At 42.0% G+C, this 11,653-nt stretch overlaps 1 protein-coding gene across 1 annotated transcript in view; it reads left to right on the forward strand.

Moving 5' to 3' along the window:
* The window catches only part of LOC135224685 (signal recognition particle 19 kDa protein-like), a 39,733-nt gene that overhangs the window by 27,685 nt on the left and 395 nt on the right, over positions 1-11,653 (forward strand). The window contains exon 3 of the mRNA XM_064263981.1: positions 9,729-9,844. Within this exon, the coding sequence (XP_064120051.1) occupies positions 9,729-9,844 (116 nt within the window). The remainder of the gene's footprint in view (positions 1-9,728; positions 9,845-11,653) is intronic.

The raw sequence follows: 11,653 nt of genomic DNA on the forward strand, positions 1-11,653 counted from the left end.
GAGGAACATCTCTCTCTTGACGAGGTTCGTTCAGGGAGTAAGGAACGTACGAGCGGACAGGCTGAGCAGGAGGAACCAGGTCCTTCATACCGAGATGGACCCTCCACTCAGAAGTTTGCCTCAAGCTCTGGTCTCTTTGGGGAACTCCTCATGTCGACCTCTTTGCCACATTCCTCTCGAGGAGACTGGAAGTCTTCTGTTCAGTGGTAGAAGATCCCAGAGCTCTAGCAGTAGACGCCTTCCTACTAGATTGGTCTCAGGTAGACGTTTACGCATTTCCCCCATTCAAGATTCTGGGGCAAGTACTCAGGAAGTTTGTGACTTCAAAGGGGACAAGAATGACCCTGATAGCCCCCTTTTGGCCAGCTCAAGAATGGTTTTTCCAGAGGTAACTGGAGTGGATAGTAGACTTCCCCAGATCCTCCTTCCACAAAGGAGGGATCTTCTCAGACAACCAACTTCGAGAGGTTTCATCAAAACCTCCCCGCTCTCGCTCCTGACTGCCTTTCGACTATCGAAAGACTTGTCAGAGCGAGAGGCTTTTCTAGTAAAGCAGCAAGCTCGATCGCTAGAGCCCGGAGACTTCCACTATCCGGGTTTACCAATCCAAGTGGGAAGTTTTTAGAAGGTGGTGTAAGTCAAAGAAGTTGTCTCCTCCAGTACCTCTGTAGCAGAAAATAGCTGATTTTCGTTATTCTGAGGGAAGAGTCGCAGCTCTCCGTAGCCACGATAAAGGGCTATAGAAGTATGCTATCGGCCCGTCTTTAGGAAATAGAGGCCTAGATTGGGAAACAATAAGGATCTGCATGATCTGATTAGGTCGTTTGAGACCAAGAAGTCTAGAATGACTTCTCCCCCTAACTGGAATCTAGACGTAGTACTGAAGTTCTTGGCTTCAGAGAGATTTGAACCCCTACATTTGGCCTCGTTTCGTGATATAACGAGAAAATGTTTATTCCTTTTGTCACTGGCAACGGCAAAAAGGGTTAGCGAACTGCAGCCCTTAGTGACAAAGTCGGGTTCAATATAGATTCAGCCATCTGTTCCTTCAAGGAATTATTCTTAGCGAAGAATGAAAATCCTTCGAAACCCTGGCCGAGAAACTTCGAAGTAAAAGGATTATCGGGTCTCGTCGGCAGGAACCGGAGAGGTCTCTTTGCCCAGTAAGGGCATTAAAGTTTTACTTAAAGAAAAAGGAACAGTTGGGAGGTTCTAGACAAGGCCTGTGGTGCTCAGTGAAGGATCCATCAAGACCTATGTCTAAGAATGCATTAGCCTTTTTTTGTCAGAACGTAATTATGGACGCTCATAAGGCTTGCACGGACGATTCCTTAAAAACTCCTAAGAGTAAGAGCTCATGAAGTGAGAGCAGTGGCAAACGTCTCTCTCTTTTCAGAGAAATATGTCGCTGAAGAATACTTGGAAGCGACATATTGGAGATGTAATTCTGTGTTTGCGGCTCACTATTTGAAGGACGTGCGTGTTGACCTATGAAAAATGTTTTTCATTAGGTCTTTTGTGTCTGCGGGCACAATCCTGGGTACAGGAGCTTACAACAATCCTTAAATATAGATATGTTCTAGACTTTCTTCTGAACAAGTGCATTTGTTGTGCACAGCGTCCAGTCACTTCAGTTCAGTAAGGAACTCTTGGTGATATCTTGTAATAGAAACCTTAAATATAGATATGTTCTAGACTTTCTTCTGAACAAGTGCAAGTTGTCGCACAAGCGTCCAGTCACTTCAGTTTCAGTAAGGAACTCTGATGATGTGAATAGAAAATTTTTTTTTTTTAAATTATTGTGTACTTGTGCATTGTGGTTTGAGTTACGGTTTTGTGCGAAGAGTTGGGGATAACTCTGAGCAATTTTTAATATAACATGGTGGTTAGGATCAGGTGGTCGGGATTGATTGTTTGCTCCTTAATAAGGTGTGTTGTCATGTAAGTGGATCAGCACCCATTGACAAAGTCCTTTCAGGCTCTGCCGAGTAAGTGGATAAGACCCCTTCGGCAGACCCACAAGAATTCTGGCCATAGATCACATATCTCGCTAAAGTTTCTTGAGGTGATGCAGACTACGGGGAAAAAACACCCACGGAGTCTACCACCTATCAGGTAGGAACCAAGGTTTTTAATTTATACCTACAACAGATGTTGTTTACCTGTCTATTCTAGTAGTACTGTCTGTCCCTCTTATACCCTCCACCGAAGGGTGCCAATCAGCTATGTATATATCTGACAGGTAAGTGATTGTATGAAAATGATATTGTTATAATACAATAAAGTTTATACATACTTACCTGGCAGATATATACGATTAGGGCCCACCCAGCCTCCCCGCAAGGAGGACAGGTGGAAGAGAAAAATATATGAGTAGAAAACGGGAATGGTTCCTAGTCCTGCCGCCAGGGCAGGCCGGTAGATCACCTGACCTACCATGTAGCGATGTTGGCTGCGAAATTTGAATTTCTGTCGAGGACGACGGAGTCTAGCTATGTATATATCTGCCAGGTAATATGTATGAAACTTTATTGTATTATAACAATATCATTTTGAAACCAAAACAAATTTCTTGCAAAGCTTCTTGGCATTTTTTTAAAAATTACTGTATAATGATTAAATGAGTTCTGTATCATTATTTAATGTTACAGTTTATTAACCTTATTACCCTTATTACTTTTTTCACACAGAAACTACTTGTTTACAAATAACTTATATATACCTTGTTATTTATGAACCAAATTTGGTATTTACTGTTCTGTCAAAATTGACCCAAAAAGTAGCAATCAGTTAAGTGTTGAAAAGACTACTTGGCCAAAAGTATCCCTTCTTTTATACCCATACCCTACAGATATGAAAAATTTTAGTTATCTGAAAAAAGGGGAAATGGGTGTACGATAGCCAAGGATAGTAGCAATAATAAAATCATAATGGTTTTATCAAAAAATGCTTCTCTATCAGCTTTCCTTTTTAAGTGTATATTGCTAAATGTGAAGCATTAAAAAAAATTTATTTTGTTCATGAAACTTGCCTGTCAGATATATACGTATATAGCTGTATTTTCTGAAGTCCGACAGAAATTCAAAAACTTCCGGCACACACAGTGGTCGGCCAGGGGTGGTAGTACCATTCCCGCCGCTGGGAGGCGGTATCAGGAACCATTCCCATTTTCTATTCATAATTTTTCTGTCGCCGGTGCTGGAAACACCGTTTTCAGTACCTCCATCTTAGGATTTTGGAAAACTTCATTGCCGCTAAATATCCTAATTGTCTTTTGATTTATTGACTTGGATTTGTGGCTAGGCATACGCTATCTTAATTGTTTTGAATATGATTCATTTTGTATATCTGAATCTAGTTTAGGCTAGTTTCAGAGGGTGTTGTCTGCTAAGATAGGGTGTGGCTACCGAAAGCTTCGGTAGTTCCGCACTCGATATGCACGAGGGCTATGGGTCTTGCTTCTTTGTTGAGATTTGTCATTGTAACGAGTGTGAGGACTTTGTCTAATTCCGTAAGGAAGACGTATGATTCGTATGTACGCAATTAATCAGTAAACAAGAGTCAGGGTAGGCTAACCTACCTGTAGACTTTATTTTGCCTAACCCTGTAGTATGGCCTACGGGCTATAAATATGTCTCGTGAGGTAATGCCCTTTACGTTATAGATTCCATCTGTATCTTGGAATCTAAGGTGCTCGCTCTCCTATCATTGCGGTGAAGAGTGCTACTTCTGTGTGTTACTCCTAACCCTGTTAATGTTGCCTCTGGGCCCTAAACAGTTCTGTAGAGGGTATTGACCTTTCTCTGATACTCTATCGATTCGTAACTTAGAATCGAAAGGGCTGGCTTTGGAGAGCAAAGTGAAGTGGCTAAGTGAGTGACAGTGCCCCTTGTGTTAGTGGAGGGTGCGTCAAGATCGGCCTTATTTCGCCTCTAGGCCGGGACCTCTGCTTGACTCCAGGAACAGGAGAGCATGTCGAAAGCCGAAGGAGGGTTACGAGGAACTCCCACCGATCTGACGTGCCTTCGGCAGACCTGAAGATACTCCCAGGGCTGCCAAAGTGCATGCACGAATCCTGAAGGATTGCTTCTCGTCCTCCGAAGCGTCCCTCCCTGCGCAGGGTTTTGGAGTTTTCGGAAGGACTCGCGCCCTCTAAATAGATGCTTTGTAGAAGAGGACGTTTTCACGTCCTCTCTCTCTCTCTCTCGTCATGCGTTGCAGTGAGAAGTAAGAAGGCGAAACGTCGCCTGAACTCGTGCACGTCTTTCCACGAGAAAAGGGAAAGCAAGTCATATTAGCAGGACGCTTTTGAGCGCGGACGTCCTAGCTTTGTTGCTGGTGAGAATAAGAAGGCGTTTCCCCCCTCGCCCCTGCGTATTCTCACACGATCACCCTTCACCTGAGACTGCTTCGTGCAGTCGGTTTTTCCTCTCCGAGATGTCTCTCGCTCTTCCCGAAGGCAGTTTCTCTCTCTTGCATTGACGCCTGTCAGGAGCGTGACGCTTTTCTGCACGCTTCTTTTGACGCTCGGCTTGAACGGGACGCTCGGATGGACGCCAGGCGTGCGCGGGTGCACGCTAAGCGCATGGACGCGATTGGACAGCCAGCGCCGCGCCAATTGGACGCCGAGCGCGAGCCAGTGGACGCCGAGTGCGCGCCAGTGGACGCCGAGCGTGTGCCAGGCGCCAGCGCACGCCAGATGTGTCGCCTGCTGAACGTTTCTTTTAACTCTTCAGCTGATTTTGGCCTAAAGATTTTTTACCTACCTTCGGTGATCCCTTCTACCTCGCCTGCGAAGAATGTGAGTAAGCAGTGCTTCGGAGGAAGCTTAAAGTGAAAAAGGCAACTTCGTTTTTCGAAACCCCAGCAAGACCACGGGTTTCGTGAATTCTAGAGGTCTCTGTCAGTTAATATTGCTTTTCGTAAAGTCCAGGGTTGGATGGAGTTATGGAAAGCTCAAGGAAAGATCTCTTTTGCTCTACCGCAGTCAAGACTTTGCGGTAAGGCAGCTATGGGTTATGTAAAAGCTCGACGTCCTGCACGTCAGGACTCTCGGCAACGTTCAGTAGGATTCTTGCAAAGGCACTCATCAAAAGGACGCTCTTCAGGAAAGCGCAAGACAGGACTTCCTTTGCCATACTGGCAATAAAATTTTAAGCTTTAGCAGGCATTAGTTGTGATAACGGAGAGGAAGCTGGTTGGAGAGTTTCTTCCTCTTCCCAGGATAATTTTGCAAGCTTTTTAGCCCATCTGAAAGGGCTTTTCAGATGATAAATTTTGTTAGTTCCTAGTCGGGACTATGCTGCCGAATTGAACATCGTCGCTCTACTGTCGTAAGCTGTCTCGTAACAGGATTCTTTTGCCCCTTCCTCGTTTGAGACGGGAATCGAAAATAAAATGCCCCTTTCGACTTCCTGGATTACGTTTTGTCAATTCAGTGAATTCTTTGACAATATACTATCGTTTTGTCAAGTAAGTGGGTATCCCCTCATTGACAAAATATCTCTTTGTCCCGTAAATGGGTTAGTTCTCATTGACAAACTTCTCATTAACTTTATATTGCGTAAGCGGATAAGCTCTTATTGACAAGATTCGCAAGAGCTCTCATTCATCATTCGCAGACTAGTACAAGAAATAGACTTGTAGACTACGTCAATGAACGCTTATGTCCAATAACATAAGAAGCTTGAGCTGTCCGCTTCAATTCTCTGAGTTTTGTTCATGAAACTTGCCTGTCAGATATGTATGTAGCTGTATTTCCAAATTCAGCTATAGTATATATGTCTGCCAGGTAAGTATGAAAAACTTTATTGTAATATAATATCATATTTTGCCTTGCGTTATTTTACTACTGGTTGGTTCAAGTCATATACGCTTGCTGTAGTTACCTCTTCGGATGGCAACCGAGAGGTCTATTGTCTATTATTTTAAGGACATTTAATCGTTACTCCCTGCAGCCTTCCAGGAGTTTCCGATTTATCTTTTACCGTTGTATGGTAGTGTTATGACAACACAAACGCATCTATATATTTAGCGTTTTCTGTTTCGCTTAAATATACCAGCTTGAGAGTCTCTTTATGCTAAAAAATAACGGACCTATTTCTTCGTAGAATAGGGTAGCTGGCAACCCAGGCATAAAGTTAAGAGACGACGATCGTAAGCTGCTGCTGCCACTATCCTCTCCTTCAGTCCAAACGAGCCAGTACCAGCTCGTTCGCTGTCATGCGCGGTAGGTTACGTCTCTCTCTCCTGCGGGATTGACTGACTAACCGTATCTCTGTGCTGGCAGTTACGTCTTTCTCTCTCCTCTGCGGGATTGACTGACTACTGTATCTCTGCCCTACAATCACGGACTTTAGCCTAAGATTGAGGGAATTTCTTACATGAATGAATAAACATTGCATTCGTTTTGCCTTACTATGTTCTACAGAGATATCTTACTCCTTTTGGTGCTCGTTACCGCACGGTATAGGAATACGAGTCTACCGCAACATTGCACTATTATATGCTCTCCTGCTTAGGCAAAGCGCAGCCTTATTAGGGAAGTAAACATACTGTGTGAGGGAATGGATGAGCTTGCTGGGGACCATTTCCTTCCTAAAGAAGTTTGTTTCCCTGAATAGACTGCAATTCAGACCTCTACAGTTTTTTTCTACCGGGAAACTGAAATTTTATTAAAGATCTAGGAATGATTCTGAACATCTCTCGGTGCGTTAAGTATCACTTGAGGTGATAGAAAGAAGGTGCCGGACATCTGGAGAGGGTTTCAGATGTCCTGGATCATAATCTGAAAGAAGTGGAAGCAATTCAGTCGTCCCTCCAGTCCTCGAAACGAGTTTTTGGAACCAGTGGTCCATATCAACTCTGATCTTCCACAGCTCTCTCATGTCTTAGGAAGTATCTTCTCTTGTCCCTGTTTCGGGTTTACGAGAAAGAGCCTATTATAACACAGGCGTAGAATGTAACGATCCTCTAGAGGTTCGTTACAGGATTGCAAAAGTCCGTACGAATCGTCTCGATCGACGGCAGCAACTACTGACTTCCGAGTGGAATCTTTCTTTAGAAGTATGTTGAGAGGTATGGAGACTTTAGGGACGTCCTTTTCATTCATCTCTTCGCATAGGTTGAGGACGAAGAGGCTTCTTCTTCTCTGCTCCCTTATTATTCTTCGATCCGGGAGTCGGTAACATTTAACGCCATCCTATGATATTGAACGGGGATGGATGTTTAGTCCTCTTTTTCCCCCCTTTTCAAAGCTTAGGAAATGTAATAAGATGATTTATACCATCACAGGGAGCGACAATGACGCTAATCGCCCCATGTTGGCCTTCAAGATCCTAGATTCACAGAGGTCACGTCCTTCCAAGGACCCTTTTCCTAGTGAGTCGGTCTACTTTAACACGAAAGGTACCTATAACCCTCTCCTCTCTGAGTCTGACTACGTTCAGGACTATCGAGATGTTGACAGCATAAGATTGCCGTCTTCCCTTTCCGTTTTGAAGAATGGGATAAGCTGGCAGTCACAACTATTAAAGAATACGCAAATATGTTGTTGACGGCCTTTGGGTATCAGAGATTTGCTTCTGTCAAACAACAAAGCCCTTCACGATCTTTGAGTTCTGTGGAATCTCGAAACTCGCTCACCATCTACTTTTTGTCTCACCAGTTTTCTCGGAGTCAGACACTCGTGCGAGATCAGGAGACATATAGTAGCCCTGAGTTTCTTGTTGACGAAGTCGGTTGCGTTTATACACCCACCCCCGATGATCGTTTAACATAAGACCAGGTTGGACTGTCAGGCATTCGTCCTTCGAGACTGAATCGCCTTTTTGCTCCTCGCTCCTTTCTCCTGCACCAGAAAAGCTCGAGTCAGGATTGGCTCAGGAGTTGATTCGCTAACGACGTTGGGTTGCGTTGATACACCCCCCAAGGTTTGCTTAGCTTGAATCGCCCAGCAGTCCAGACACTCATCCTTCAGCGAAGATAGTACCTTATGGTCTTCAGGGTACAGCCTTGCTGTCCTTGATTCGTCTGACTGGTCAACTGGTCGGTCACCTGACTTTAGTACAGACGGACTGACTGTGCATGTCCAGATCGAAGCTTTCAATATGGAACTTAGACATAGTCTGAAGTTCTTGATGTCAAAGCATTCGAACATCTCCTACCTGTTAACTTCTTGCACGTGATCAGGAAGGCCTTTTTCTAACCACCCTAGATACGACAAAGAGGGTTAGTGAGGTTTTCAGCCATCGTCAGAAGTTTTGGCATTAGAGAACACAAGGCGGTGCGTTCTCTAAGCCTTCCGTTGTGGCCTAAGAATGGAAACCCGTCTTGTTCTTGGGCCAGGAGCTTGGAATCAAGGATGGCACAAGTTATTGGGCAGGAGCCAGAGAGAGTCCTGTGCCCTGTCAGGTCTCTCAAGTTTTATCTACATAAAAACTCAAGAAAGTCGAAGTCGTACGGACAATCTGCAGTGTTCCGAAAAAGACCAGACTTGCCCATCGAAGAACACCCTGGCTTTATTGTTAAGGAGTTCTTTCAAAAAAGCTCCTTCATTGTGTTGCACAAAGATTTGAAATCTTTTGATTTGAATGCTCACGAGGTGAGGGCGCGGCCTCGGAAGCATTTCAACAGAGCATGGCACTCAGCAACATCCTGAGTACCATGTTTTAGCGAAGCAACTCTGTGTTCAATTCACACTCCCTGCGAGATGTGAAGATGGCATATGAGGATCTGCTGTCGCTAGGGCCATACGTGTCTGCAGACACAATCTTGGGGGCAAGAAGTACCACTCATCCTATCCTGTAGAAAATGGTTAGGAAGAGCTCTTAATTTAGTAGTTGAGTCGCCGACAACGGTGACTTCTTAACTCTTAAGCCTTAGTTAACACACCTTAACTTTGGCTAGGTTGGTCAGGTGGTGATATATATTTATAATATATATATTTTATTTTACTTCTTAGCCCTCATGGTATGGTCAATATGGTCTAGTCACGTCGTGGTCTCGCCCCGTTGACAGATCATCTGGAGTGCACCAGCTATATAGGTCTCTACCTCGTTGGCAACTCTAGTAGCACAAGCAGGACTTACGTGGGCAATAACCACGAAGCCAGCAATGCTAACAGGTGGAACCAAGATGTAAATCATCTGCATGCATTTGTTTCCCAAAATCCTTCTATTCTGTCCCTTCCCACCTCCAACGGTGGGATTCAGCTTATCACTATATATATCTGAACGGAGGTAAGTTTCATGAACAAAATGATATTGTTATGATACAATAAAGTTTGTTCATACTTACCTGGCAGATATATATAATTAAGTACCCACCCACCTCCCCTCAGGGGACAGTGGAAATAAAAATTATGAATAGAAAATGGGAATGGTTCCTGATACCCGCCTCCCAGCGGCGGGAATGGGTACTAACCACCTGGCCGACCACTGTGTGTGCCGGAAGTTTTTTAATTTCTGTCGGACTTCAGAAAATACAGCTATATATATATCTGCCAGGTAAGTATGAACAAACTTTATTGTATCATAACAATATCATTTTAAATTACTTCTGTAAAGTAAGGTTGTCATTCTTGTGTTAGATGTGTCTTATCCTTCTAAGTGAAATCTGACTTTTGAACATTTCTTTTTCTATTTCATATTTTCTGTGATCTTGTAGTTAAAGTAGATGTCAGAATGAGTTACTAATCATCATATATGTGCATTTTTCCCCCCTTCAAGATGCTTGGTGAAAGGAAAATATATTGTCGCGAAAAGAGCAAGGAGGCACCATATTGGGGAAGAGTGCGAGTACAGTTGAAGAATCAGAGTGGTGAACCTGTGAATCCCAAATTCCAGTAAGCTGAGCTTTGCATCTGTTTACTTGATATTAATTTAATACTTAAAACATCACTTCTAAAGAACGAATAATTTTGTTTTTAGACATTTTTTATTTCCAGTATACTTATATCTTCTTCAGATGATTTTAAAAAATGCTTTAAACTATAATATAGAGACCAAGAACATTTCCAGTACTTATATTTTCTGCAGACGATTTTCAAAAATGCTTTAAACTATAATATAGACCAAGAACAAGATATGTAATGCAAATAGAACAGGAAGTTAACAACTTTTTTAATTATTTAACTTTCAAATTTTGTTTTATTACGCCAGACAAATATGTGAAATATTATGCAGTGCTGTGTGTATCATAATACATACTGTAGATTTTCTTAAAACTGCAAACCAAGTACTTAACAGTGCCTTAAATATGCAGAAGAACAGTCTCCAGACACACACAGCAGAAGAGTTCCTCTTCCACCTCTTTAGTATGCATTCAGGTCTTTTAGCCCCTCAGCTCGTAGAACTGATAATTTCTGTATGACTGATGTGTCTGTCAGCACCTGAATCATGTTCCCAGAATTTTTTTACTATTGCCTTTACTCTGGTAATTACATTTCGTATTACCTTACTTCGTTTTTGTTAAGTTTTTCATTTCCCACAGCCTCATACAGTATTAAGAATTTTCCCCAATTTTTCTGAACTTTTACTTCAACAAATAGCTTGTTCTCTATGTACATCTAGTAGCTTCTGAAGCATGCCTCTTTGTTGTATGCTCAGCTGTCAGAATCTCAATTCTCTCAACTAATTAGACACACTTATCTTTTGGTGGCTAACTTTCCTAACATCACTATGTTTGCGTTTTGAGGCCATTTTAAGAGATTCTGTGAAAAGATAACAAAGATCACAAGGCATATGAGTTGCAAAGCATGTCATTCCCTCTGGGGTCTTTTTCACTTGCCTGTCCAACTTCTTCAGCTTTACCTTGCATCAGTTTTCAGTTTAATTTATAATTTGAGCATAATTTCCTTAATTTCTCATGTAAACAAAGCTTGTTTATCCATTTAAAATAAAGTAGTAATATATACTGTATTGTAAATTTCTTAACCCTCTTGCTCACAGGCCAGAAATATAAGGGTGTAAGGTACGTGACTTTTCCCCAGGGCCAAAAAGAACGCACATGGAAAAGTTTTTTGGTAAAACTCGGTACGTGCAAACTATAACTGATATACACTTCTGGTTAGTGTTATTATGTCAGAAAATGATTGAATTATTTCCTAAAGTAATCAGAACAACTTTATGAGGCTTAGAAATAATAAAAACGATGTGATGAACGTGAAGTTTTAAAGAAAAATCGTAGATATTTTTTGGAAATAATCATGAAAAATATAATACGTAATTAGGTTTTGGGAGTCTGTTTTATACCTAAATTGTGTATAAATGTTTGATCTTTCACATGGAGGCAATAATTTTGATAAAAATGTGTTTGCTAAAGAGCTGTAATTGATTAAAAAATGCTAATATTTTTATGGAGTACAATTTTCAGATTTTCCAACCTACTTATGTTAACATTGTGTATTGTAGCTAAGTAAGCTAGTAGCGTTGGGTTTGCGTTTTCTTCGAGATTCGTCATATGTTGACCCAGTGGCGTCAACTACGTTTCCTATGATTGACTTTTTTTTTTAGTTTTTCTCGAAAATAACACATATGATGTGCCCGGCGCGTCATCTGTGCACTTAAGGAAAAAAATTATTGATGCACTACGCGTCATCAGATCACAAAAAGGTTAATGCTTTTTACTCCAATTTTTTTTTTTTTTTTTTTTT

Source organism: Macrobrachium nipponense, chromosome 11, assembly GCF_015104395.2.
Source record: "Macrobrachium nipponense isolate FS-2020 chromosome 11, ASM1510439v2, whole genome shotgun sequence".
Classification (NCBI taxonomy): Eukaryota; Metazoa; Arthropoda; class Malacostraca; order Decapoda; family Palaemonidae; genus Macrobrachium; species Macrobrachium nipponense.